The following is a 27,804-nucleotide window of genomic DNA, read 5'->3' as shown; positions in this document are numbered from 1 at the left end:
GGACAACTTATTTTTTCACACGGTCAAAATAATGAAGCAAAAAGTGATGAGATCGATAAAAGTGAACATCAAAACCCGCCTCTCTGTCGTGACGTGTCTATTCAGACCGAAAACCAGCGTTATTCTGACTCAAAAAATAATAGTTCCGAAGCCAATTGTATAAAAAAAGGCAAAACCGATACACAACAGAAAGATTGTAATGACAAACATGAAGAATATTCAATGTTTTACAAGATCAGTATCGATAGATCATACAAGTACCAACACATTACGAAAATCGTGCCGATTTCAGACAAAAATGCATGGATAATTTCCGGTAACAAATTACATAAAATCACTAATCATACATTAGATGAGAAAACTTATGCAGAAAACGTGTGTGACATAGGCATGTTGAGACACCAGTGTGTGTTTATCATACTGATCAAAGACACAAAAATAATGCAACTTGTAAATGAGAATCGACTAATTTTGTTTGCCAATTCAGGAAAACAACCGTTCTTTCCTCATTGCGCATGTGTCACTATGGAAGATAGCATTATAGTTTTACTTCTATCTACAGTACAAGAGGATCAAGGTTATAAATATGCATTCATACATTTGGACTTAGAAGGGGTGGTAGTTCGTCGCATAGAATTTTATCAAAATATTTGCCACATACCAAACGAAATTCTAAGTACTGAGGAAGGCATATACTTTTTTTACGTAAAAGCTTTTGGTCAGCCGACAACATCTCTTATTCAAAAGAGAAATCCCATATCCGGTACCATTATTGAATCGTTTCAAGGGGTAATCGGTTATGCTCCAGAAAATGACTTTGAATGTTTCGGAATATGTACTGATGCGAAAGGAAATATTTTAGTGTCGGACTGTCGACATCATTGTGTTTTTATACTGAATAACAATCTAAAGTATAAACGGCGTCTAGTGAATGCATCAGATGGTCTAAATAATCCCAAGTCTGTCGGACTAGTTAAAGGCTCCCTGTGGATTGCTGTCGAAGATGGAATACAGATATTCAAAAATGAACCCAATGTTAATAATTCTATGTGTTCTATTGCGTAAATAAAGAAGCAATATTGAAGCGATGTAGACAAAAGTGCTGAGTATCATCTAGTGTCATCGACGCGCACATGACGGTTTACGTGCTCGTCCTTATGTTTGAAATTTCATTTGCTGATTAGAAATGAAGGTGTCACGACGACTGCAGATGTTGATGATTTCAATATCTATACCAGAGTCGTGCAAATAGCGTTTACCCTAAATGAACTTTTTAACAGAGCATCGTTATCTTTTACAAACCTGACGAGAGTGATCATTCTCTGTTTTTGTCAGTTTAATAACTGAATACAGGCACTTTTGTATTTTTCTTTTTTTTCATTTACTTTTAAAATGATAAAGGCTGTACAATACTACAGTAACTAAGTATAATCGAAATGAATTTAATGATAAAGCTCGTTTTTACAGTTTATTTCGGCTTTATACATCATGTTTATTCATTTCCCTTCTGGCGTTCTAAAATACGTTGTTTTTGACAATTAAGCTAATTGGAATAAAATAAATTACAAGAAGTATGTTCAACTATAATTATAATATTTATTGAATGAAATTACTATAATTATTATATTAATTGAATGAAATTACTATACTTATTATATTTATTGAATGAAATTACTATACTTATTATATTTATTGAATGAAATTACTAGGTATATGTACCCCTTGATGACAATGATAAATAAATAACCATTTGTGAAGGCATAACTATCCTAAGTATCCGATTGCACGATCAATCAAATAAAATCAACTATGATATATAAATGATTTTTGGTAATGTAAATTAATAAACTCATTAATCGAATATCTCTTATATCTCGTATATCTTTCATATATGGTATTTTTTAGTTGTAAATAGAACTTTACACTTATTGGAGAAACATTACGCATACCAATTTACACAAGTTGATGTCATTTTCAGATTAAAAAAGGGAAAAGAAAATAAGACGTTAAGCCATCAGTGCCAAGTAAACCAAGATTTCCTTACAAGGTACAGGAATTTCAATTCATTCATACATTTAAGCATATCGTTCGATATGGTTGATCTGTAGTCTTTTGCGGGCTGGTGTTTGTACTGTTGTATTGTTGGTTTTTTTTTTAACATAACACGGTATTTGTATGTCCAAAGTGGACTTATAAAGGCAACAGTAGTATACCCCTGTTCGAAACTCATAAATCGATAGAAAAAAATCCAAGTTATCAAATTGATGTTTATCCCCTGAATGTCATCTTTTCGTGTTATTTTACTAATAATCATTAAACATGTTAAAAGCTGGGATGGTCTATGACTATTTGTCTTTGGGTTAACTGTTTCGTTTTTTTTTTATGGCATATAACATCATATTTAGTTTTTTTTTCATATCATAATCAATACAATAAGTCAATGCTATTGAAAGTTATAGTATGGAAATTTTGTTTTATAATCTTTTGTTTTAAAGAGCTCTTAAATGACCAACATTAAGTGTGTCAAAATAAAAATCTTTCTAAACATTAAGTACATAAGATGGATTTTAGAGCAGAACGGACACTTATCATCAATTTAGGCTATCTATTTTTTCCAGCTACGTTGATTTTAGAAGAAACGGGTATGTTGGGAGGTGGGAACTGGACACACTATCCATTTACGCAATTGAAAAAAGATTTATGTACTCTAACACTTGGTTTTAAGGAGTAAATAAATAATATAATTGCACAGAACACATTTAGAGTATAAACAAAAACATGAAAAATGATATTATTTATTGAGGACACACTATCATATCTAGAGTTACATTTTAAAGAGCTTTTTATCACAAGGAAACCCATAAAATTAGTGGAAAAACAAAAAAGTGAATACATGTTCATGGTTATAATTATAATTAGTATAAGAGTAAACAAACATTGTTCGACATACATTTTTTGGAACTGTTATGAAAAGTAAACACAAGTTATAATTGTCATTTGACTATTCATTCAACAACGCTGTCCAAGAAAACAATGATTTAGTTATACTTATATTTTAGGTCTAACTTACGGTATTTCATTCCGTGTTCAAAATTATCCAAATTTGAAAATAATAGGCCAAAAGTTGAGCAAAAACAAAAGTATGCAATATTATTCAAACAGCTATTTTTGGTAATTTTGAGATTTTGCAGAAATCATATGCATTTATTGCCTTCATCTAAAGTTAATACTTAGTACCCAAATTCACTGATTAAGTCATGTCAGGTTTTGGACTTTTGTCAGATGTTCGAACTCCTCCATTTTGACTTACGATATATGTACAGCCTGGAACAGGGATGTTACAGTACATAATAAGCACACACTGTAAAAATCAATTGAAAATGACAAAACTCAGTAAATCGGTACGATCATCAATTGATATCAACTAATATAAACACAATAGATACACATCTCCAAAGAAACAATACTCTCTGCTCCTGAGAGCTAGTGGAAAGCCAATTACAACCAACATATGATTAAATAATGTTCCCATTATACAGTATCAATCAATATAAATTTAATGGATTTGGCGTAAGAACGTCATGTACAGCCTGATAACCCAATGACCTTGTACAGACAGTATCGACAGGATAATCATGGATACTCTTAACTTTTCATTTATAGAAATGCATACTGTAAATTCAAATATTATTGCGTACATTTATTATTGCGATTTATTGTTAGGAATGATCAAGAATGAGAGATTACTTAATGCAAATTAAAGAAAAGCTAATGTTTTAAGATACATTGCAAGTTGTAAAATTGTATTACTGAAAGCCATACACGCATGCCCCCTCAAGCACTGCATTGTTTGATTTTAGAATTATAACTTCAACTGTAGGTCCAAGTTTTTGCTTAATTACATCTGTAAGGATAGGTGACACTGAACAATCATGCACAGCAAACACTCTTGTAATTTCCTTGTTGATTGCTGGAATAAATGTATCCAGTACTTCTGAAGCATATCTCATTCCATTCTCAAAAAATGATCTGAATAAAGATGCAGTGATTCTTAATTTATCATTCAAAAGACCTACTTTTTTGTTGTAACTTGATTTTTGTACAAGCTCTTCGAATGGTTCAGTCGTAAAAGGTATCAAATGAACAACTGGAATCCATACACTAACAATCTTAGTGGAATTTTGGCTAAATGTTTCAATTTTCAATTCCAAACGGCGTACAAACTCAATATATTCCATATTTTCTTTTAGAATTCCTATAACATCATAGCCAAACAACTGATTCAAAAAAGAACAAAACTCTTCAACAATTAACGAGTTCCTTTGCCAGCGAGTACCGCGGTATATTTCCTTCACAAATCTTGGCCATGTCACTTCGTGCACTGTAATGTCCGTCGTTCCATCTGAAGATAAACAATAATTATAACTAGAAATTCAATATTCCAACAATTATGGAGCAGGAAACATATTTCTACCGGTGAAAAGATTACAAAACGAGTTTCTGCATAGTTAAATAAGACAAATTGAAAGAGTTGGTATTGCTTTGCTTCATAAAAAAAAATGGCCAACGTAGATACAAGTATCTTGTCATAGGAAGGGATAGTCATTCTTTGTAAAGGATCACTCTGATTCAATCAAAAAATTCTCTGAAACTGATATTTTCCGGATGCTTGATTTCTTGATTGACAACATATCTGTTTCGTTCGGAGGATGTGTTTTTCAACAGACTGTCGGCATTCCAATGGGAACAAATTGTGCCCCTCCACTTGCCGACTTGTTTCTTTATTAATATGAGGTTATATATACAGTTAGGTCGGCCTCATATCTTGACTTGTATCTAGAAATTGACAATGAAGGTCGGCTGATAACAAAACTTTGCGCCAAAAGATTGGATTTCAGCTTTTTAATTGTGAACTTTCCATTTCTCAGTAGCAACATTCCAGCAGCATCTGCATACGGGGTATATATATCCCAATTGATATGATATTCCCGTGCTTGCATTTCCTATCATGATTTTTTGATAGAGGTTTGCTGCTCACAAGTAAGCTTTTAAACCAAGAGTTCCGAATGGTGAAGTTGAAATCATCCCTTCGTTAATTTTACGGACTCCATCACGAGTTAGTTGACCGTTATGGAATAACCGTTTAACAAATGATATCGAATATGTTCCTTACGTCGTAACTACAATCCCCGTCCCTTTCATGAATGTAACCTCCCGAATTAGACTATTTACCGGATTTGTCATCACATGAGCAACACGACGGGTGCCACATGTGGAGCAGGATCTGTTTACCCTTCTGGAGCACATTAAATCACCCCTAGTTTTTGGTGGGGTTCGTGTTGTTTATTCTTTAGTTATATATGTTGTGTCATTTGTACTATTGTTTGTCTGTTTGTCTTTTTCATTTTTAGCCATGCCGTTGTCAGTTTATGTTAGATTTATGAGTTTGACTGTCCCTTTGATATCTTTCGTCCCTTATAGCACTTCATCATAATTTTGAAATTATGATAGCCAGGTGTAACACAAATTGACACTATTACACCACTTTAAACGCCTTTCATGAATCCAAATGATTTAAGACTTATAAAAATATACGCTAGAAAGGCAAAACAGAAACAAAAACAGAATCATTTAATTTTAATCGAATCAATCAAAATACTTTTAAACTTTTTTGGGGACTTTTATTCAAATATCACTCTCAAAACCTTGGGGATTTACAATGACAGAAGATATTTGTAGATTTTACAGTAAAAATATATAAGTTTCAGACACTCGCTTAAAAACCAAAATATATTTTTAATATTAATCAAACTGTAAAAAAAAAATCGATTGAGCGAACGGATATTGATGTGATTGTATCGTCCAATTATAGTTCATTTTTTGCTATAATAATACTAATTAAACTTTTCGTTTAAAAACGCTAAAAATGGCTGATGAATAATTAAGTACGCCTGCCAGATGCTAATGGGTATTTTAGAGTCTATTTGTGATCTTAGTCTTATGTTAATTGAGAAAAAAAATCTTACTAAGAGCAGAGAAAGCTCAAACATAAATAGTTCCCTATCAACACGATAAGAGGACTTTTCTGGTGTACCTGTGCTAAAGAGAAACCGAAAACAAAGTCTCTCCTAAAATGAACAAACGATCGGTGAACCAATCCATCATTGCGTACATAACATTGATTGCAATACTGAAAGTATATACATTTTATCTCATTCAGACTCTTTACTAAAAAAATAGAAAAGTCCTGAAATGTTAGCCTACCTCTGAGTATAACAATAATGCAAGGAGTTAGAAAGGATTTTGCAAATGGGATATACTGTGTCTGAAAAAAAATATTGGAGAAAACTAAAAAGCGCATCGCTTCTGTTTTTTAGTTTTTTTAAAATACTTGTAATTTATGTTACAGACCAGTTAGAAAAAAACTTTGCTAAACTTTTTAAATGAAGTTATAATTCGATATTAATTTTTGTTCGAATGATCAATGCGAGTCAGATCGAGCAGTTTAATTCAAACATTTACCTTTGATAAGATATTTTCCGTTTTGAAATTAACTTTGAGTTCGGTATTTTTTTCAATAAACCTTCAAATCGTTTAAACGATACAGTTCGTATCATATAAAAAAATAAAATTTAATACAGTTATTATTAAAGGTTTTACTTTTTACAGTTGTTTCACAAAACACGCATCTTTTGAGGAAATATATAATATCCATAGATATTTTGATTTGTTCACCTACTGGTTTCCAGATATGCACTCTATGATTCATCTCGTAGAGTAATGTTACCTTTACACATACACATCGATAGCGGAAAAAATGAAGTATGAGGAAGACCTAAAGTGAAAGCAGGTATAGTTCGGACAATAACTGTTTTAAAAAAATGGAAAACAACAAGTTTTATAATTTATTGCGTCCGAAGCGCTTTTCTGGATTTACCTTCATCAGGAACGCTCAAAGCCAAACATTTAAAATCCGAAGATGTATAAGTACCGAAAATCGTTGAAGAGCTATATGTCAAAAATACCTAAAATAAATAGCCAAATTCGTCTTAAGCCAACTTTGCCTGAGGGAGTTGAAACCTTAGTTTCATAGTAATTTCAAAAATTTATAATCAGACAATTTAGGTAAAGTTTGTTAAATCATGTCAGTACCGAAGCACTGACTACTGAGCTGATGATACCCTCGGGGACTGATAGTCCACCAGCAGAGGTATCGACCCAGTGATGTAAAAAATGGAAAACAACACGTTTTATGATTTATTGCGTCCGAAGCGCTTTTCTGGATTTACCTTCATCAGGAACGCTCAAAGCCAAACATTTAAAATCCGAAGATGTATAAGTACCGAAAATCGTTGAAGAGCTATATGTCTAAAATACCTAAAATAAATAGCCAAATTCGTCTTAAGCCAACTTTGCCTGAGGGAGTTGAAACCTTAGTTTCATAGCAATTTCAAAAATTTATAATCAGACAATTTAAGTTAAGTTTGTTAAATCATCTCAGTACCAAAGCACTGACTACTGAGCTGATGATACCCTCGGGGACTGATAGTCCACCAGCAGAGGTATCGACCCAGTGATGTAAAAAAACCTTTGCGTATAAGCTTTCCATTCTAGGATATATTTTGTTAACGAAACTTCTTGGAAATTTTAAACTTGATTATCACAAATCCCGGTTGTGATTTGACTAAATACCAACATCTAGATATGTTCAGGTAAATATGATATTAAAATTTGTCCCTTTTAAATTTATTTTTATTTTAGACGATTTGTTAGTATAAGCGAAAAAGAAGAGACTTTATGGTATGGAGGTGAATTCTTTTGCATATTATTATTGCTTGCTTTACTAGATAAATAGATAAAATCCAGTACAATATGAGAAATAATTATAGATGCTACCACTGTAGCAAACGCCCCGAAATGACAAAATGAACAACAAAACAAACGAAATAACCATAATGTAGTTAAACAAACAAACAAACAAACAAACAAACAGAAAATGTACTTACAGACCCATTACTAGGAACAAACACATACAAAATAGTGAAATTAAATAAGTTTGCAATTGCTCCCCCAAACCTTGTCATGGGATATAAAAGAACAACATGTATGTGACGTAATCATTCACAGAAATGGATTTTATTGAGTAATAGGACATCATCAGTATATCTGATGAAAGTGAAATCAAAGATCTATAAAAGATGCTTCTTCAAATGATTCCGTATGAAATCCATATGAATACAAATACAAATGAACATGCATGTAGGGGCACTGCATAATTAATACCTTTTTGAATATCGACTGCCAGTTGACTATTTTACCTATTATTTCTGTTTTGTTCACATATCGTTGTAAATATAACGGAATTTGATGCGACTATTATACAAGTGAGTGCTATAAACTCAGGTTCATTCCATCATGTTCTACATCTGAAAATTGGAAAATCGGTACGTGTAATATGATTTGATTTTTGTGATTTTGTCAATTATGTAAAGTATATGTACATGTAGGTATGCCTGTTTTGCGGAAAATTATAAGTTCTTTAGTAAGACGTTCCAAATAATATTTTAGATATAAAACAATATTGTTGAAAGCTTTGTCTGCTTGATCAATCGACTTGTTCGGAAAACTGTCCAAAAATTTATTTGTACACAATTGTGTAATGCATAATTTTCTTACCTCCTTCATCAAACATCAAATATTTACAACCTTTGTATTGGTGTGTACCGCGCCCTTTAAGTTGAAGTTTACCGTACATATATTCACAATATACAGCGAGAGCATCCGGTTCTGAAGTAATAGTAATCTGTTCGTTTAAAAAGTTTGCCTGCAAGGATAAAAGTATCTACTTTTAAATTACTACTTAATTTGCAAACTTTTCACTATTTCCATTTAAATTCCATTTTAAGCACTAACACAGCCAATAGATATAACTCATTGAAGTTCGAGATGTAACGAAATATGAAGTTTGTTTCAGTTTGAGGTTTGTGGACAATGAATGGATGAAAAGAATATTTTAAATTTCACAACTATTCCAAATCATTTTCATTGATATAAAGTATCATATCGCTCAAGGTGTTTTGCATGTATACAAAATTTAGTCCTAATATCTATGATGAGTTTATTTGCTTGTATGGATATACTTTAACGGAAAGAACATATAAATGACTGGGAATTTTAAAATATCTACGCATATATAAAAGTACAGAAATTAAATTCATCTAGTAACTAGTATTTTCGGTAAAAAGATATGTTACGTGGAACAAATTTCTTTCTTAATATAAGAACATGAGTTAACTGATTATAACTGTTTCTCTTAAGGTAACACGATACCGAATGGCATATCTCCCGATTTCCAAAATTTTTGGCATACGTGTACTTTGAATCGAGTTACATCGGAATATGTAATAAAAAATGGGGGTCACCATTTTTGTTTTTTTGTAATTTTCATAGGAAAACGTCAATTTTGGCGACAAATTTACTTAGGTATATAGGGGAAATGCCTTTTTTTCGGCTAACCTTTTTAGATTTTCGAATGGATGGCTATATTCTTATATACGGAGAAAAACAAAAAACTAACATAATATCCAGGATTGCATAGTGAATCCATACACGTATAGAAACTCATATGTCACCATCCTTGTTTTTGAAATAAATGGCTTCAAAGTTGATCGATAGGCCTAGAATTTGACCAAAAACGTGTGACCATATGGTGTACGGAATATAACGTTATTCCTTCTCAGAGAAATGGAGAAAAAAATATGTGACGGGATCTGAATGAGTATATTTTAATTTTCATTTCCCCTGTCGACTGTCGTAAAGTTCCTAGTAATGCAATATAAAATTCTACTGAATCAGATATAATTTTATTTCGTCCTGCACATGGAATTTCACTCATGAATTAATATCAATATCGTCCGATTTTCACATCAAACGAGCATATCATGACTTGAAACTTGCGTGAACAGGTTCCATGTGAATCTTATGATAATAGTTCATGCATAAATCACCGGAATTTTGTACACGTTAAATTCACGTAAATATTTGAAATAAAATTATTTAAATAACATCTTTGTTCTAAAATTTGATTAAAACCATAAAAAATACCTTCAGATTTTTGTTAAGTTTACGTGAAAATTAAATAAAACATTTCACGTGAGATTCATCCGAATTACTGATTTTTAACTCCATCAGATTAGACAATGGTGGTATCATCACTGCATTAACAGTTTTTTAATTGCTCGGTTTGATGGTTGTTTAACGTTCAGTGGCAAATAGTTCATGCATGTTCGGGACGATACAATACAATTTTGAAAACAGTTGTTTATAAAAGACACATTTGATGCACCAGTCAAAAAAGATTTTGTGAAAGTTATGAGGAAAAATAATGATCATGATAAAATACACATTCCACAAAAAATAAAATAACAAAACTCCAAGAAAAAATCAAAACGAAAAAATCCCTTATCAAATGACGAAATCAAAAGCTGAAAAACATCAAAAGAATGATAAACAGCTGTCATATTCTTGACTTGGTACATACAATACATGTAGTATAGTGTACCGTGACTCTGCGTTGTGTAAATATGTTACTTGTTTTCTCAGCAAGTCGGACAAACCTTGCAAACTGTTAAACCGAATAATTCAGTCGTTATATTCCGCTTACTACATTAAGTAAGTAGGAGAGATCGATTACGGGGAGGGACTGAATTATTCGGGTTGATTCAAATTTCAACATTCTGTCATTTGTGAAAAAATTATTTACATAACAAATCTTGAGATCATATATGCATTCTTTACATAAGTAAAACAACTGCGAAATTTAAAAGTTCCAGCTTGAAATTCAACCTGTATCAGATGTAAGCCGGAGTCTGTACTCTGTGTGCCTTTGTATTTTTATCAAAATGCCTAATCCAGCAGCCTGTCATGAAACAAAAAAGAAACTCCAGACGATATGCGCACCTATAATATGAGTAGTAACACCAGGTACATAGTTTTAAAGCTGAAGCAAAACTACTGTAGTTCTAAATAATTAGCCGAATTAACTCTATATATATACTATGTGCGGGATTAACGGTCGAACGGACAAATGTAAAACAATATGATGATACGTGCTCCATAAGTAATTTGGTGACAATGCATATTTTTGAATATCCAGTTCATATAATGGAATGGTAAGTTGGAGATCTGAAATGTAGTAGCAATGTAAGAAGGATAGCATTTCCGTCATTTCGTCTTTGGTGGAAACTTGACTAATTGGAAATTTTACCGCATCTCCTTATATTTCATAATCGGGTTTGAATTTTCTAGAGAAGAGCAAAAGTTTTAAGACTTGAACTAATATTTACCAAGAGACTGAAATGTTACTGTGACAATTATACTACACATACTCAAACTTTTCCAACGTTTACTAAAACTACAAATAAGAAGTGTAAAGATACTATTCCAATTAGCATTAGTCACGATTTTCTTGATGTCTTCAAGGTGTTGATGTCAGCTAATTAATGCCCAGCTGTTGCTATCTTATAAATTGCATATATCACATATCTCTATTTATCATTCTATCAGCCAACCTTTGTACAAATAACATGTACATGTACACATGTTTTTTTATTTGTACTTGTACTTTTACAGATAAAGTCTCATGTTACCCACTTCCAAAATGAGCAAGCGGTAACGTAGCTATTTAGTTTTGCGTAACTTTTCAATTTTGGTCTTCCTCATGGTCTGCGTTTAAACTTTGTCGAATTTTTTTTAATTTTAACAACTAAAGTTCCAAGTGACGGGGGTAAATTGTAGGATTGATAGCTTTGATTATTGGTTGGTTAACGTTCAGTGGAAAATAGTTCATGCATGTTCAGGACGAGAACAAGTTAACAATATATACAATAGGTAGGTTTTGCAATAGAGGCAGGGCATCCACGATGATGGAAGGGAAAATTTAAACTGACGCTATACATGTATATATATACTTGTATACTTGTTCTAAAAACTACTTTTAAGAAAGAAACTTTCCGGGCCTTTTCCCACGCCTATTATGCGAGCAATATGGCCCTCAGAGCCCTAAAAGGTAACTTTGTTAATTTTCTTTCAATCGTTTTGTCTCCCAACTTGTACATGTACATTATTTCCAACTCAAAACTAAAAAGACACCGAATACCCATGCAAGCGTAAATTAACACGAATATAAAATCTAAATGATTTCAAGATCTAGCTTTTTTACAGTCTCTTGCCGTTTGAATAATAAAAAGTCAGCCGTTTGCATGTAAATTTCGAGAAAAAAATTATAACGGAATCATGGAACACGGAACCGGTCTGACTACAGCCAGTCCCAACTATCAACTTGCGTTTGTAGACGCAAGTGGATACTCGGGGCTGGCTTTATTCAGACTGTAACGGAACCTGAATTTTGTTATTTTTTTTCTGCCGAATCAAGTGCCCATGTATTTCTCAGCCTTCGTTAACTTTCTAATGCTTCATTCCGATGTTGCTGTCCGTCCTGAGTAGACGTGGTTTATACGATTACAAAGCTGGCACTGTATTTTAAAATATTTCCAATCTATATCGAATTTACTCTGTACAGACGAATGAATTTCAGAGACTGTTTACACATGAAAAACAGGAAAAGTTATTTGGCTAAATAACCACTTTTTTACATTCAGTACAAACAAACTATTTTCTGTATGATTTTCAACGTCTGCTTGTATTGTGCTTTTCCCCCTAATTATATCCGTATTCTCATCCAAATAAATTTCAATTTTGTCCGAGCGGTGTTTTTGATGACCATTTTAAAACGAATTAATAGTTGTAAAATTCCCCGTTTTTTCACACATCATCCTAAGCTTCTATGAATTAGATTTCTAATTTCAAAACAAAATTTTATGGGGATACGGCGTGAAACATGAATTAATACTTATTGCAAAAAAAAACCAAGGTTTACTTTTAAAAATTGTTATTTGGATGGAGAGTTGTCTCATTGGCACTCACACCACATCTTCCTATATCTATACCAAGAATAAAAAAAAAGTGATAAAACTATGCCTGTTATGTATAAGAACATATATAGATAAAACGTGCAGATGCTTAAATATCAAAAGAAACAGAATATTTAAAAAGTAAAGTAATACTTTTTAAAGATTAACAATAAGCAGAATGATTACCGGAAAACGATAAAACAATCTATGTCAAATAACCGCTACGTATTGCATCAAAACTCTCGGCACTCTGCATCTAGGGAAAGTTACCGTTAAAAATGCTACACAAAACCCGCTGCATTGGCTTATACATGTGTGAACGTTATTTGATAACGTCAGGAACGATAACTCATGGCGTAACGTCATTCGGTATCGTGTTACCTTAACTTGCACGCATGCGTTATAGTATGGTGTTTACCTTTTTTGCAGCATCGTGCATGAACTGTTCTCCTTGAGTTCCACAAATACGTGGAACGGTTAGCACCAAAAAAATATCGTCCATATAGTTTTCTTTTCTTCTTGACATGAACTTTGAAATATTTTCAATTATGTAACTCATTACAGCTGTATAAACATCTAATGCTTTCATTTTCTTTGATGTGCCTCCAACATCATTTCTTGATTCTATCAGCCAAATGTCCGTGGTTAATTCATCCTAAAATATTTACAAATTAATTTAAAAATTAAATGTTTCTTAAAGAATGCACTTTGAAAATACAGCTGATTCTCACGCCTCTTTTGCGGAGATTAAGAATACTATTAGAATTTTTTTTTGTCATACTGCTTCCAAGTTCTTATCTGTAGGTTGCATCTCATAGAGACATAACTTTTTAGCAGTCTGGATAAGAATCATGCATGCAAAATAATGAAATAAGGATACGCACTGTATCACAGAAATCCACGATACTTTTTGTGTTGAAAGATCTTGTGAAGTAAGAACTAAATTTGTAATATAAAACCATTGAACACAGTATGTTCCTCTTGGTGCTTTATTGAATATTGGGAAAATATGAACTTTCCCCACTTTTTGCAGTACAAGAATTTCACTATTTTCTCCTTAGACCGGATGTTTTAAGGAAAATGGTTTTATGCAAACTAAAGAGAACAATTTTCTTTAAAAAATATCAAAAAATAAAATATGTAGCCTTTTCCTGATTTTGAGTAAAGTTGATTTCTTTTTTATTCAAAATGGTCTAAGGGAGATAACTCCTTTCAAGAAACATTACTTTCTCTTACATAACAACAGTTGCCATGTGACTGAAAAACATCCAGAGTCGTTATTTTAATAGAACTAAATATCCAGGTGTGTTGATAAGTCGTTATCCTAAGGCTATTTTTTTCTTACTTTTTCTGTAGACTTAGCTTTCATTTTTTATTACCATGCATTGTCAAACTTGGTAACTCATAATTGTTTCTCAGTAACTCAATGTACGATGCTGTCCCATACTGAACCTTCTGACCTTGTTTGTTTATGCTTGGTCGACTAGTTTTAATTTCTTTAACAGTACCTTTGATACAGTCAATCTAGTTCAATGTTTTAGGAATTTGAAAACAAAACTTTAATTTCTATCAGCTTACCCTATATGCACGTTGTATATATATGAAATTATTCTGATAAACCAGGTTCAACACACCATTTATTTCTTTAAACATATGCCCTGTACCAAGTCAGGAATATGGCCATTATCATATTATTGATCGTTTCTGTGTGTATTACATTTTAACGTAGTTTTTCTTTTGTGTCGTTTGTTCCCTCTTATATTTGAGTGTGAATTCACATTATTATCAGACGTGTCACAGTATTTTCTTTCCCAAGTTCAAGTATTTAGTTTTGATGTTATAGTTGTTATTCTCATCGGATTTTGTCTAATGCTTAGAATGTGTGTGTTACATTTTGATAATGTGTCATTGTTCTCCTCTTATATTTAATACGTTTCCCTCAGTATTAGTATGTAGCCCGGATAAGTTTTTTTCTATCGACTTATGAGGTTTGAACAGCAGTATGCTACTGTTGTCTTTACTGATAACCAATTGAAACATTTCAGAATACTATAAATTTAATGGTCAATAGATAATCATTCCAATATTCAAGATTATATGAAGCGTTCAATCCTGCCTCTGTCTCCAGTCAACATCTTTCTTTATTCCTATTTATCTATCAAAGTAAAAAAAAAACTCTGCCTCAAATGGCCCTCTTAGAACTTTTATCTTTATAAAACCATATATCATCCATTAAACATTTAAAAGAACTGACTTCGAAAGCAAGGTTATTGTTTTCTTTGCAAAAGACCGTTATAAACATAAAACACTGGACACTTTTAATTTGCAAAACACTAATTTGCAAATCTGCCGCCGCCTCAAATAAGAGCTACAGTACCAAAATGTGCGGAATTACATGGGATTCAATAATTTCATTAGTTTTCTACTGTTACTTTTATATCTATTTTGCTATTTGATTTATAAAAACATGGGATTTTCAATATGGGATTGACCATTATCCCATGGGACAAAATAAATCCTATGTGATTCAAGTAATAATATATAGATATAAATAAACAGTAATGTGTATGTTGCAATGAATGCTGTTTGGTTATAAAAAGTTTTAAATGTATACGAGTTTTAAAAAAAAAAATCATATAAATATATAATATTTTTTTCATTTTGTCACACACATGTTTTTTATTTGTAATTATGACAATAAAGATAATAATTCTGATTTTGGATTGTATAATGAAAAAAAATAAGGTCAAAGAGTAAATGATCACATGTCTAAATAAATGAAAAAATATTGTTTTGAAATCTTTGTCTTGTTTATTTTATTATGAAAAATAGAACTGAAAACAAAAATAATATTCTGATTGAATAGTTTACTCTTTTCATCATGTTCATGAGGTAAGGTTTTCCTTGTTATAGTTTCATTGCAATACATGAATATGCAAACAATTTGAATTATATACCTTTGTAGTGTACATGATATTATGCTTATATTTGCAGATTTATAATATAAACACTTTTTCTGTTAAAGTTTTAGTTTTCTTTTTGGCTGCTTGCTATGTATAATTATTCAGTTCACTATATAGGAGTCAAGTTAATAAATTATTTCATCCACTAGAATATTCCCGCAATTCTTAGACACAACATTTTTCCAATCTTGTCAAAGATCTCCCTCCATACATCTTTATTGGATGGAGCAATTCAAATGAGAAGACAAAGCAATTTTATTTAGACAACAACATACTTATATTTTTTTCATTCATTCCTTCTTTCAATTGATAATTACATTGTTGCAAGTTTGTGTGCATCTATGATCATGATGATATCCCTCCTTTTTGTTTATAGTCATTATGTTGAAATTTTCTCTTTATATTTTATGTAGGAAAAAAACGTCCCATTTCAAATTCTAATGCAATTATTTTGTATCAATGGTTCTGATTGAATGACAGTTAGCGTAAAATTCTCTTTCTCCTTGACTGTAACTAAGGAAGCAGATATTTTGAATTGCTGAATGTATTGACATGTAATTTCTACAATAATAAGCCAAAAAACTCACATGTTGCACATAACAATCTTCTTTTAATCAAATTTTATTACATTCTGAAGCGGCACAGAAGCCAGAAAACTCCCGGTAATTATGTTTGACGCTGGATATCATCTTTTCGAGGAATTTTCTTTAACAAAGATTTTACACTGAAATAATGATTGCAATTTAATTTTGAACTTGTTTAGCATTAAAATAGAGATAACTGTATTGTATTTGAAGCTTTGCGGACGTCCATCGGTAGTTTTACTGTCGCAAATACCCGTTTACCTGTCTCCGCTTTGCGTCGCCAGGTAAACTAAATTTGCGACAGTAAAACTACCGATAGACGTCCTTAAAGCTTCAAATACAATACAGTTAACTCTTAAATGTACTGAAACGTCGCCATGTGACGTCATCAAAACATCATCTTTTTAAAATTAGAAAATACAATATGTTCTAGTATTCATTTAAAAAAAAGGAAGAGTAAGCATGGACAAATATCAAATTGTTTAAAATATTTGAAAACAATAAACAAAAGCTCTGTTATTCGACTTTTGACGATGCGAATTTAAGCATGAATGCATTTGGGTACTCCTCATTACAGAATCATTGATGGTTTGGAGGTTAGTTCAGACTAATTTTTATTACCGTGTACTGATTTATTATCACCAAATATATTTTCTTTCCAATTATTAAGATATCTATTATTAAGTATGGTATGATTATATAGGGAATCACCGAAGCATGACAGGAGCTGGCCCCCTCTTAGACAGTCAGTGGGCCCCCACTTATATGACAATTTCTGGATCTACCACTATAGTCTTCAGTTGTACTATCTTAAAAATTGTATACCTGTATTCTTAAGTGTAAATCAAGGAAAATAATGTAAATTATCTGTGCATTGTGGTCTATAAAGGGTTATTTTGTATTCTTGTAGGGAACAATAAAATAAAAGATATGAAATAAAAGGGAAGTCCCTAGGGGGTCACACCACTCCCTCTTGTATGTATATATTCTTGTATGGAACAATAAAACACATCAAATGAAATATAGGGAGAGTCCATTGGGGTCACCCTCACCCTCACATGTTTGAAAAACCTTTAAATGGTTGAGATCCCCAGTGGTTAGGTGGAATTCCAGATCCCTGATTCCCCCATAACCATATATATTCTTGTTGTATGAGACCATTATATTAAGCAAATGAATATGGGACCATTATAGGAATGGTGTTATAAGAGCTTTGTTTTGGAGACTTCGAAACAGCATCCTGTTACAATTACTAATTGTTTGAACATAATTTTGGTTTTTATTATGAATGTCTTTCTTCTACAGTTTTGGATAAATAGACTCACTCAAAATCTAGCAAATTGTAAGTTGAACCTTCTTCAGTAGGTCTATGCCCATCAGAGACCAAATGATGCACAAGTAAGGTATAGGTAACAATATGAATGCAACTATGAGCAAAAGCCATACCAGTGGTGGATGCCAGGGGTTGGAAGTTCAACTCGACAATCGATGCATTTGAATGGGAACATATAGTTGAAACCCCCCTTAAATATTAGGTTGGGAACCCCCCTTTTTAAAATATGAAATAAATCAAACAAGGAAGTAACCGGTGTAGGCAACTGTTTTGAATTTCGATAATCAGCCTTAAATAACAATGTTAAATTTTGTGTGCATTTATTTTTGCTTATTTTCAATAAAGGACAAAATTGCGTGATTGATTATTGTAATTTAAGAAAAATCTGCATACATATGTTATAAAATGGGAAGTGGAAACTGGGAATTTGTCAAAGAGACAACAACACAACCAAAAAGCAGACAGCAGCTGAAGGTCACCTATGTGTCTTCAATTCAGTGAGAAAATTTCGGCACTTGTCTTCAGTTGATAAATATGTATCAGAAATGAGAATGAGATACAGCTCTCAGTTGCATTGATAAAAACCTCACAATAAGTTCTAAATATCAGAATACACAGTATTGCAAGAAACTCTCAAATTGTACACATGGAGCTGAGAAACCGTAAAATTTATCTTGCTAATCTAACATTTAAGTCCTCATAATCCATCTTAATATGCATACTCTTGTACAAAGGAATATAAGTATGCAAAAGACATATATGGTCTTCAAAAATAAGAGTATCAATGCTATTAATTCATAACAACATCTAAATCAAGTAATAATCTTGGTTTGTTTAAATATTTCGGAGGTTAGTATGACCTCATTATTTGTGATGATGCTTACGTTTAAAGTTTGGAAAAATTGTTTGTACCAACAAAAATGAAAACACAAAGTTAATCTAGAATTATGTTTTTATCATTTTTTTGTGATTAGATTGTCAGCAAGATTAAAAGAACAAATACGCAGTTCAAAAGTCAAAATGTGGATAAGCTGAGGTTCAAGGTCCTACCTTTGTAGATTTTCATATTTTGCATGAATTAATTTAAAGTTTTTATCATGGACAGCAGCGAAAGAAAAAAAAATTTTTCAATTTTCCTGCTTCCAAAGGATAAATGTAAAACATCTTGTTTTTGGTATGTTTTATGCTCTGTTTAAATAGTGTTTGTGCATTCATCTGTCCAGTCCTTCCTTTAAATTGTATCCTCTTTAAGTTTTTGGTGAGTGTTTGCCATGAATTTCAGTAAGTAGCTTGTGGATTTACATGTATATACTCAAAATTTAGTACTTATATTAATGAAATTTTAGCATGACATCCTGTCGAATGCTTGTTAATCATGTTTATGTTCCAGAACATATGAGATGTTAGACTGTACGTGTACAGTCTGTCCAATTTTAAGAAGTTGGTCAAGTTTATTAGAAACAAATGTACATTACAGATCAACATAACTGAAATCTTTTATAGATTAATACAAAAAGTTTAATTGCAGTTGAAATAAAAAGACATGTTTGGTCGAGCTCAGGTACTAGACAGTACAAGTATTCTCAAATGGTCTGACTGTATGCATATGGTCGGACTGTGTGAGTATACTTATATGTTCCAGACCGTATCCAAATACTTATATGGTCTGGAACATTTATACATGTCTTAAAATTAGTATCAAACACAATTTGGTGTGTGTGAACTTGGTGATAAGTTATTCGTTTTTTATCCCATTTTTAATTTTAATATAAAAGAAGACGATTGTTGATGTATGTATAACTGATATAAAAACGAAACAGCAAGCCAACAACACACAAAATAAGGATAAAACAATATAATTTTTTGTATCAATGTTATAATATCCAATAAGCCCGAAGATTTTAAGGGATTTTAAACATAAGTTGAACTCTGTCAGAACTTCAGAAGCTTAAAGAAATATTGTTTCTGTTGTCTGCGTTTTGTATAATATATTGCAAATTCTTGTGAATAATGGAATATGTTATAATAATTGCCTAACATTGATCATATTTACATGATATATATATATAATGTATATAACTTGGGAAAATACCAAAATGTTATAAAGAAGAATAAATTAATTGATTGTTATATAGTATGATAATAAGAAGATGTGGTATATTGCTAATTGACAACTCTCCATCAGAGAACAAAAGATGTAGGAGGTTAGCAACTGATGACACTGAACAACCTTTAATCATCAGTAAAATCCATAATGCCTAGTTTGTTTGATTGAAAATCATATTATTGCTACATGTATGCAAACAATTTTGAATAATACATAACTTAAGATTTAATTGGTTCTTTTTCAGAAGGATTGACATTCATCACCTAGAATAAATGAAGAAAACATAGAAACAAAACCAGAATATTTCAAAGACAAAAGTTGGATCAGCTATTATTTTCATCACTCATTCAATGATTTGAAGTTCTTTTAAATACCAAAGGATATTGAAACCACAATAATGTAAATTTTCTGTGCTGAATGACCAAAAAGTGGACTAAACGATCACACAATGCTGGATGATAAGAAACTTTTAATGTTTTGTGTGGAGGGATATTGTGAAAAAAATAGATTTACTTTTAAAAATAGCTACTGTAAAATCAGAAATTATTGTGAGGTTTTTATTTTTTGCGAAAATTGCGACATATATATAGTTGTAAACGCAATAATTTAAGCTCTCATTTTGAAATATTTTATATGAATTAAACTGGATTTTTTTTTCTCAAAATTGTAAAAATTAAAATCGCATTTTAGTCTTAAATGACAAAATCCCAATAATAAATGCACATAATATTTTTTGAATTTACAGTACTAGTATGTTCGGCCTTATAACAGCGTTTTTCATTGATTTCATATGGTAAATAATAGTGTTTCAAGAAAGTATTCTATAATTCAAAAATAAACATATATTGATACTTACATTATCTGCTTTGTTGTTTAAAAGTTTAGTTTTGAACAGTTATAAAACAATATGTTGAATTAACATTTCCAAAGAAAAAAGATATTTAATTAAAAAGATTCATGTTATAATAATTTACTACCAAAAAGAATACATTGTAACATACACGTTACTGTTTATTTATATTTATATATCTTTAACTTGTCCCAAGGGATATAAAAAATCCCATGGGATAATTATAGTCTCATGGGATTTTTTTTGTCCCATGGCGCAACAAATATCCCATGGGACTACAATTATCATATGGGACCAAAAAAATCCCATGGGATTTAATTTAACCAAAATCCCAAGGGATAATGGTCGATCCAATGGGATTTTGCCCTGTCCTATGGGATATTGAAAATCCCATGTTTTTATATATCAAATAGCAAAATAAATATAATAGTAACAGTAGAAAACCAATGAAATTATTGAATCCCATTTAATTCTGCACATTTTGGTTATATACATGACATTGTAGCTCTTATTTGAGGTGGCGGCGGATTTGCAAATAAGTGTTTTGCAAATTTAAAGTGTCCAGTGTTATAAGATCATTTCCATGACAGGTTAAATTATATGATTTGTGAACATTGGGTTGGGGATTTTTCTCTCTGTTTTGCCTCTGTACAATGTTCAATCAAGGATCTTTGCGTTTCATTGACTGCGAAGAGTGAATATAAGCACTTCGTATCAATCTAAATACATAAATTCTTATATTTTGAATTTAATTTGCATACTCGGCTTTAGGAAAACTATTCATATTGTGAAATATGACTTTATGCTGAGTCATCATATATAGATTTTCAGAAAAAAAAACCCGTATCAATGCTATTTATGTCAAAGCAGTGACATTGACCCATTCATGTTAGAACACAAAAAAAATTGCTTAACTACTGTATCCCAGACGAGGTTTTACTATACCAAAGAAACAGAATCTTAAACATGTTAAAAAACTGCTCTGAGAGTTTTTTTAGTTCTTTTTTTCGATACTTTTAAAATGAACAAATTTCAACACCGATAAATTAATTATATAGTAACTATTCATAGAACAGGTCACTCCAACAGGTCATTTATATTTTAATGGACCTTTCTTACATTTGACGAAAGGTACGAATTAAGTAATAGGAGCATGCATTGCAATAACATGATAACACAAATATTCTTAATATGTTTAATCAGATAAACCAGTCTTCTATTCTGAATGGAATAGATCCTTTGATTAAAATTAAAACACATCGCAAACATGGAACACACATTTAATATCTGAAAATAAGGGGAAAAGAGTTCAAAATACATTTACCTTCGATACGTTGTTTGTGTTAAACATGATTGAAGATTTAATATAAACATAAAATGCAATGTTAGGAAAATGTATTGAAACTCGACCTTAGAGACGGAACAAAAAGAATGTATGCTGACGTTTTGAAAATTTAGAGGTCAAATGTTTAATAAAAGATATGACCACACTTGCGATTATATGAAGCAAGTGGTAAAAGGGATACAAACTAATGCACCCCTTGAATCATATGGTCGTTCAATATTTATTTCAAAAATGATTTTTAGTCTTGCTTTTCAGTTACTGTTAAATGCACGACCTATTCTCTATTCAATCTCATTCTCGTAATCGTCGTTAATTATTTTTAAAATCATGTATTACTTGTAGTCTAATCATTTGTGCATTTAGTATTTACAGAATATGTCAACACGAGTGAACATGTTATATCCTATAACAATTCAAGGGGTTCTGTCATTCATTTTGTGACGTAATTTTGCCAATTGGGAAGTCATTTTTATTTTTTTAAGTGGGGAGCCAAGACACTTGTTTTCATAAGTGTGATTGTAAGTTAATGAAAAGAAGGAATTTGAATTCATTCTTTTATTTTATGTTGAGGGGAAGGGAGGGAAGTTGAGCACAATTTGATATTTTATCTTTTTTTTATTAAACTTTGTTGAATAATCTCCACCACCCTGTTTTTTTTATAAATTTTACATCGAACATCACGAAAGTCTTATTTTGCATGATTACTCAGATTGATATATTTTGTTGCACAAAGTGTTTTGGTTCTCGATGGGCTAAGATTAAGGGCATACGATATAGTAACAGGGGAGGTAATGACGTTGCTAACGTAAAATGTTATTTTTGAGACGTCAAACTGTGACATACCGGGAAAAGATCCATTTTTCGACTGATTTTTATCATTCAAACTGATTTAATGTGAAAACGAGTGCATGGACACCTATTTTTTAAAACGACATTTTGTTTCATTTTGCAGGGAGATTTTGTGAACCAAATTTTATAAAACTGTTAATAATGCAATTTTTTTAATGTTGATAAATATACAGCAAAAAAATACGTTTTTTTCTCAATTCATGACCATTTGATAAATATGAGTTATTTCTGAATAAAAAATGCATAACTTTTTAAGTTATTTATAACAAACAGGAGTTACAAATTATTTGACAAAAACAATTTGGGTTTATCTTTTAAAACAAAAAAGTTATGGTTTTCTTTCCAAAGGGAAAATACGGCCACAAATCCTAATTTTTTTGGCAAATATTCAAAATTTCGACCTCATTTAACTCAATAAGTAGCACGTGAAGGTATAATTTTTTATAACATATTTGATTTAATCAGGCAAAAAATAGCCTATATGGAAATGTTCATCAAACTGTAAATACGGGATCAAAACTGTATCGTATGCCCTTAAAGCGAAACACAATCTCAGTCCCATGATAGCCTTGATTAGGACTAACATCAATATGTAAAACTATGCGAATATTTCAATTTATCATATTTTTAGTAGTAAATACAGTAGTTTTGTATATTTGATAAATAGCCTGCTGTGTAATCCATATCGCGCAACTTTGATGCGCACCCTTTATCGCATACCCTTTATCACACCCCAAGTCAGTTTTTATTTATGTAAGCTTAAGAAAATTTTTCCTCAAAATAGGTCCAACAGAACGGTAATTCGGGCGTGACGCAATTTATTGAATGACGTCATTGTTTGGTATATGACGTCACGAACGTCAAGTTATCATATTTTTGACACACTAAATGCAACTATAAAAAAACACAATAAAAAAATACAATAATCAACAAAATATTTTTAAAACAACAGCACGCAAATTGTAAGGTTACCCAGGTGCTTCGGATAAGTAATTGAGCAGTTCTTTTAATGCTTTTGAAAGAAGACAAAAGTAGAACTGAAGGTAACCCAGTTCTATGGACCAGACAACAGTTCATATAATATAATACTCTTCTCTTGAAATATATGATAAAGCGTATAAAACATGACAAAATCCGTATCTCATGCCGTATCACCCTCGACCAATATCATCCCCCAGGCATGAAGGTTCTTAGGCTGATATTGGTGTCTCATGATGATACGACATATGATACGGATTTTGCCATGTATTATTCTCTATATAAAGTATCCCTCAACTAAATTGCACATGCAGAAATCTGCAAACCAGCAATTTACGACGTTTTTTTTAAACGGACAGTTTGAAATCTGATTTTTAAAAAGCATTTGCCTTCACTGATTGGTATATTTCCATTACAAAATACAATACCATATTTACTAACCTTCATTTCTAAAAGTATTTCCCCGATGTTTTGAAAATAGTACCAGTTGTTGAATATATCAGATCTTTTCTCTTCGAACTCCAATTTATTTTTCAAATCAATGCCATGAACTTTTCCATTTGGTTTCAAAACGACATCTATAGACGTTCTATCGGCATTTGTATATGTCACAGAACGTATACCAAGGTCACATTTGGAATTTCTAGTGAAGGCGTCATAATCGCATTTCAAACAGAGAGCAGCTCTGATATTGTTTGTGCGTATTTCTATAACCACAACGTTCTGTCTTCTGTATCTATCCTGAAACTACATAAAGATAACAGCTTACGTATAGGTTAGACGATACTTGGTCATGTTTTATGAAGATTTAAAGACCAAGGGAGGGTTTTAGGTGTTCATAAAACATGACCAAGTATTTTCGGACCAATTTAGACCATATTTACCTCTTCAATGACCCTACAAAATCATCCTTCCCGATATAATATCTAAACCTTTTAATTCCCTTTTTATAATGTTGTTGAATTGAATAAAATAAAGGAATGCATAACATAGGTAATTATCATGTCAACAGATGGAATGAAATAGCACTAACTTCGATGTATTGGGACACAACGAATAAATTGTTCAAACATTGAGTTTTTTTTCTAATTCAGGTAAATTTCAATGCTTTCATACCTCAAAGGAGTAGGGGAAATAAGGACCTTATTTGGCCCAAAAATTACTGCAAATTTAAAAGATATCATACATATTTTTAAATTACTGAAAACTTGACTAAGGTATAAGGTACTAAGAAAAACAAAAAAAATTGACATCGAACAAGTTACCATGGCAACGAATCATGACCTAATTTGCATAATTTGTTAAATTTCGGCTATTTTCCTTGTTTTTTCATCAAATTTTAAGTATATTTTAGATTTAAAAAGTATGTGCGCACCCAAGAAACAACTTTATATTTGGTGAGATTATGCCAATAGTTATAATAAAGCTTCTGTTAAATTATTTTGTTGTTTCTCGGCTGCGCAGGATCTTTCCTCAACGGAAATAATGATAGAAAACTGCATAAATTCTGTATTTTACATCGTTTTTGTGAAAACAATACATTTTATGACGTAATTGTGACGTCATCAGATAAAAAAAATTCTGTTTTTAATTGATATTTCTTGACCCTATGCATTTCTAAACATTATGTGCCAATTTGAAATGGTTATCAAACATTTTATTTTCTTGGGCCAAAACTGGGCCTTAATGACCCTACTCCTTTTCTTGATTTTTATAAGCACGCAATGTTTTTTGAAATGTGAATATATTTTGGGTAAATGAGACAATTCTCTTTTCAAATAACAATTTATAAAAGTAAACCATTACAGATCAATGTACGGCCTTCAACACGGAGCCTTGGCTCACACAATACAACAAGCTACACAGGGCCCCAAAATTACTAGTGTAAAACCATTCAAACGGGAAAACAAACGGTCTAATATATATAAAAAACGAGAAACACGTATAATTTACATAAACAAAGTTAACGACAACTATACTGTACATCAGATTCCTAACCTAGGACAGGTGCAAACATTTGCAGCGGGATTAAACGTTTTAATGGTACCAAACCTTCTCCTTTTTTCTGATTTAATAGCATAACAACACAACATAGAAAAACAGATGATAAAATATCAATTGGAAGGCTTAACTTAATAAAAAAACGTCAATAAATACACGAATAACGAATAAATTTGATCTGCGATATATGAATGCAAATGCATAGTTAATAAAATATAAGGGAAACACATTCAAGGCCAAAAAAGCAAACAAACAAGTCCAAACAAAGCCACGACAAGACACCACCGCAAAATATTTAACCCTTCGAAAATAATCACTTTAAAAACCTTTTTTAATAATATATACAGGTAAATGAAAAATAACTTTGTCGTTTTAGGTATACCACTTATTTGTACAAAATTCTTCTAATAATTAGGAATACCAAGAAAGTTCTGTCATTTTAATACATAATTTAACACTAGATACTAATTGAGGTGAATATCAACAATTAAACTATACAATTAGAGCTAGCTAAAACTTCCCTGTACATATTTCAAGAGAATAATCTTGGTGTTCATACAAATGTAGTACGAAGAAGTGAAAATTAGTAGATATTCCAAATAATCAAAGCTGGTATATAGAAAAGATCCATATCAATATAAAATAACAAAAAAGCATTATAAACAGTATCAATAGGTCGAATTATACGATTTGAGAGTACTCGCAGTTACTGACATCTAGTTGAAGCCAAACAAACTTAATTTACGACCATTCAACATCTGATGCGTACTTTTTATTGATGAATGAACATTTGTTGTGGTTTTTTCCCAAAAAAGAAAATCCTTTGCTTTTTCATGTTTAGTATTCTGACATTGTTTTCTTGTAAGAAAAAAATGACTTGAATGTCTGGTATAAAAAAGGAATAAAAGATTTTTCTACCTTAACCTTTGCACTCAGTTCATTTTCGTTTGTTTTGTACAATTGTTTTCCATGATAAACATTTGCAATACTGAAAATATTTTTAAAAATGCTATTCTATTTCAAGTTTACTGAGTAGGCTATTTTCCTAAGGAAATGTCTCAGGTGATTGTACACTTTATTAAAGTGGTTATTAAGAGTTCTTCTTCATATTTAATCTACAATCAAAAGTTGTTCATGTACAGCATTTTGAAGTGCACGAAATAAGGAGTAAAAAAAACCAACTTACTTTTCATTGGACAATAAGGGGTGAGCATGTTCTAAGGTTGGTGTACAATGAAAAATCATTCATTTATTGAATTTTATAGTGCAAAAAAGCCATGTACTAAGAAAAACAGAAGGGAAAATACTGATTTTCCGTAAGACGACAAGAGGTTAGTATGTTAAATAACACATCCAGTGACATATTGATTGCCAGTGTCATACCCTGCAGTTGTTTAATAAATTACTTACCTCGAGCAATCCGTGAACTAATGGTATCGTTGTTGGCGAAACTAAGCGGGGAACAAAAGTTGGTGGGCGTTGTATATCACTATAGCTTCGTTCACTGTCCTCGTTTATTTTTTGTTTCCCTTCTCTTGCAGCTCTGAATGCTTCATTTGCGTCGGATGAACTAGCAGCATCATCAAATATTTTACGTCTTGTTTTAGTTTGTTCAACATTTTGTTCTAAAATGGTTTCCTCTTTACTGATAACATCTTGGAAAATATTCCAATGTTTTTCAAATTCATTATTTAGTATTTGTGATTGCCTGTGAATTAAATTGATCAGATCACTTTCCTGCATCATGATCTTCTTTTTTCCATCTTGATATCTAGTTATTTCTGATAACTCAATGGTTTTCAGTTTCGATAAATCAATGTCAA

The 27,804-nt window shown here is 31.4% G+C and overlaps 1 protein-coding gene across 1 annotated transcript; it reads right to left on the bottom strand.

The window, feature by feature from the left end:
- Nucleotides 1–1,697: 1,697 nt before the first annotated feature.
- Nucleotides 1,698–27,804, bottom strand: LOC143042361 (heat shock 70 kDa protein 12A-like). Its single transcript, XM_076214637.1, has 5 exons — nucleotides 27,392–27,804; nucleotides 24,422–24,727; nucleotides 13,390–13,626; nucleotides 8,677–8,824; nucleotides 1,698–4,402 (listed from the first exon to the last, which is right to left on the bottom strand). Exons 1-5 carry the CDS (start codon nucleotides 27,725–27,727, stop codon nucleotides 3,807–3,809), a joined length of 1,623 nt encoding a protein of 540 aa, XP_076070752.1. The 5' UTR covers nucleotides 27,728–27,804; the 3' UTR covers nucleotides 1,698–3,806.

This window comes from Mytilus galloprovincialis, chromosome 8 (genome assembly GCF_965363235.1).
Source record: "Mytilus galloprovincialis chromosome 8, xbMytGall1.hap1.1, whole genome shotgun sequence".
NCBI lineage: Eukaryota > Metazoa > Mollusca > Bivalvia > Mytilida > Mytilidae > Mytilus > Mytilus galloprovincialis.
Note: the sequence above shows the minus strand (reverse complement) of the source record. Positions and strands in the feature narration are given on the sequence as shown.

Bases quoted from the DNA above. Each gene is read 5' to 3' on its own strand.
- LOC143042361 (XM_076214637.1), bottom strand. From the start codon at position 27,727: ATGATGCAGGAAAGTGATCTGATCAATTTAATTCACAGGCAATCACAA. The intron at 13,627-24,421 runs GTTAGTAAATAT...TAAATATTTTAG, and splicing joins AAATACTTTTAGAAATGAAG to GATGAATTAACCACGGACAT. The intron at 8,825-13,389 runs GTAAACACCATA...TTATCCTTGCAG, and splicing joins TGCACGATGCTGCAAAAAAG to GCAAACTTTTTAAACGAACA.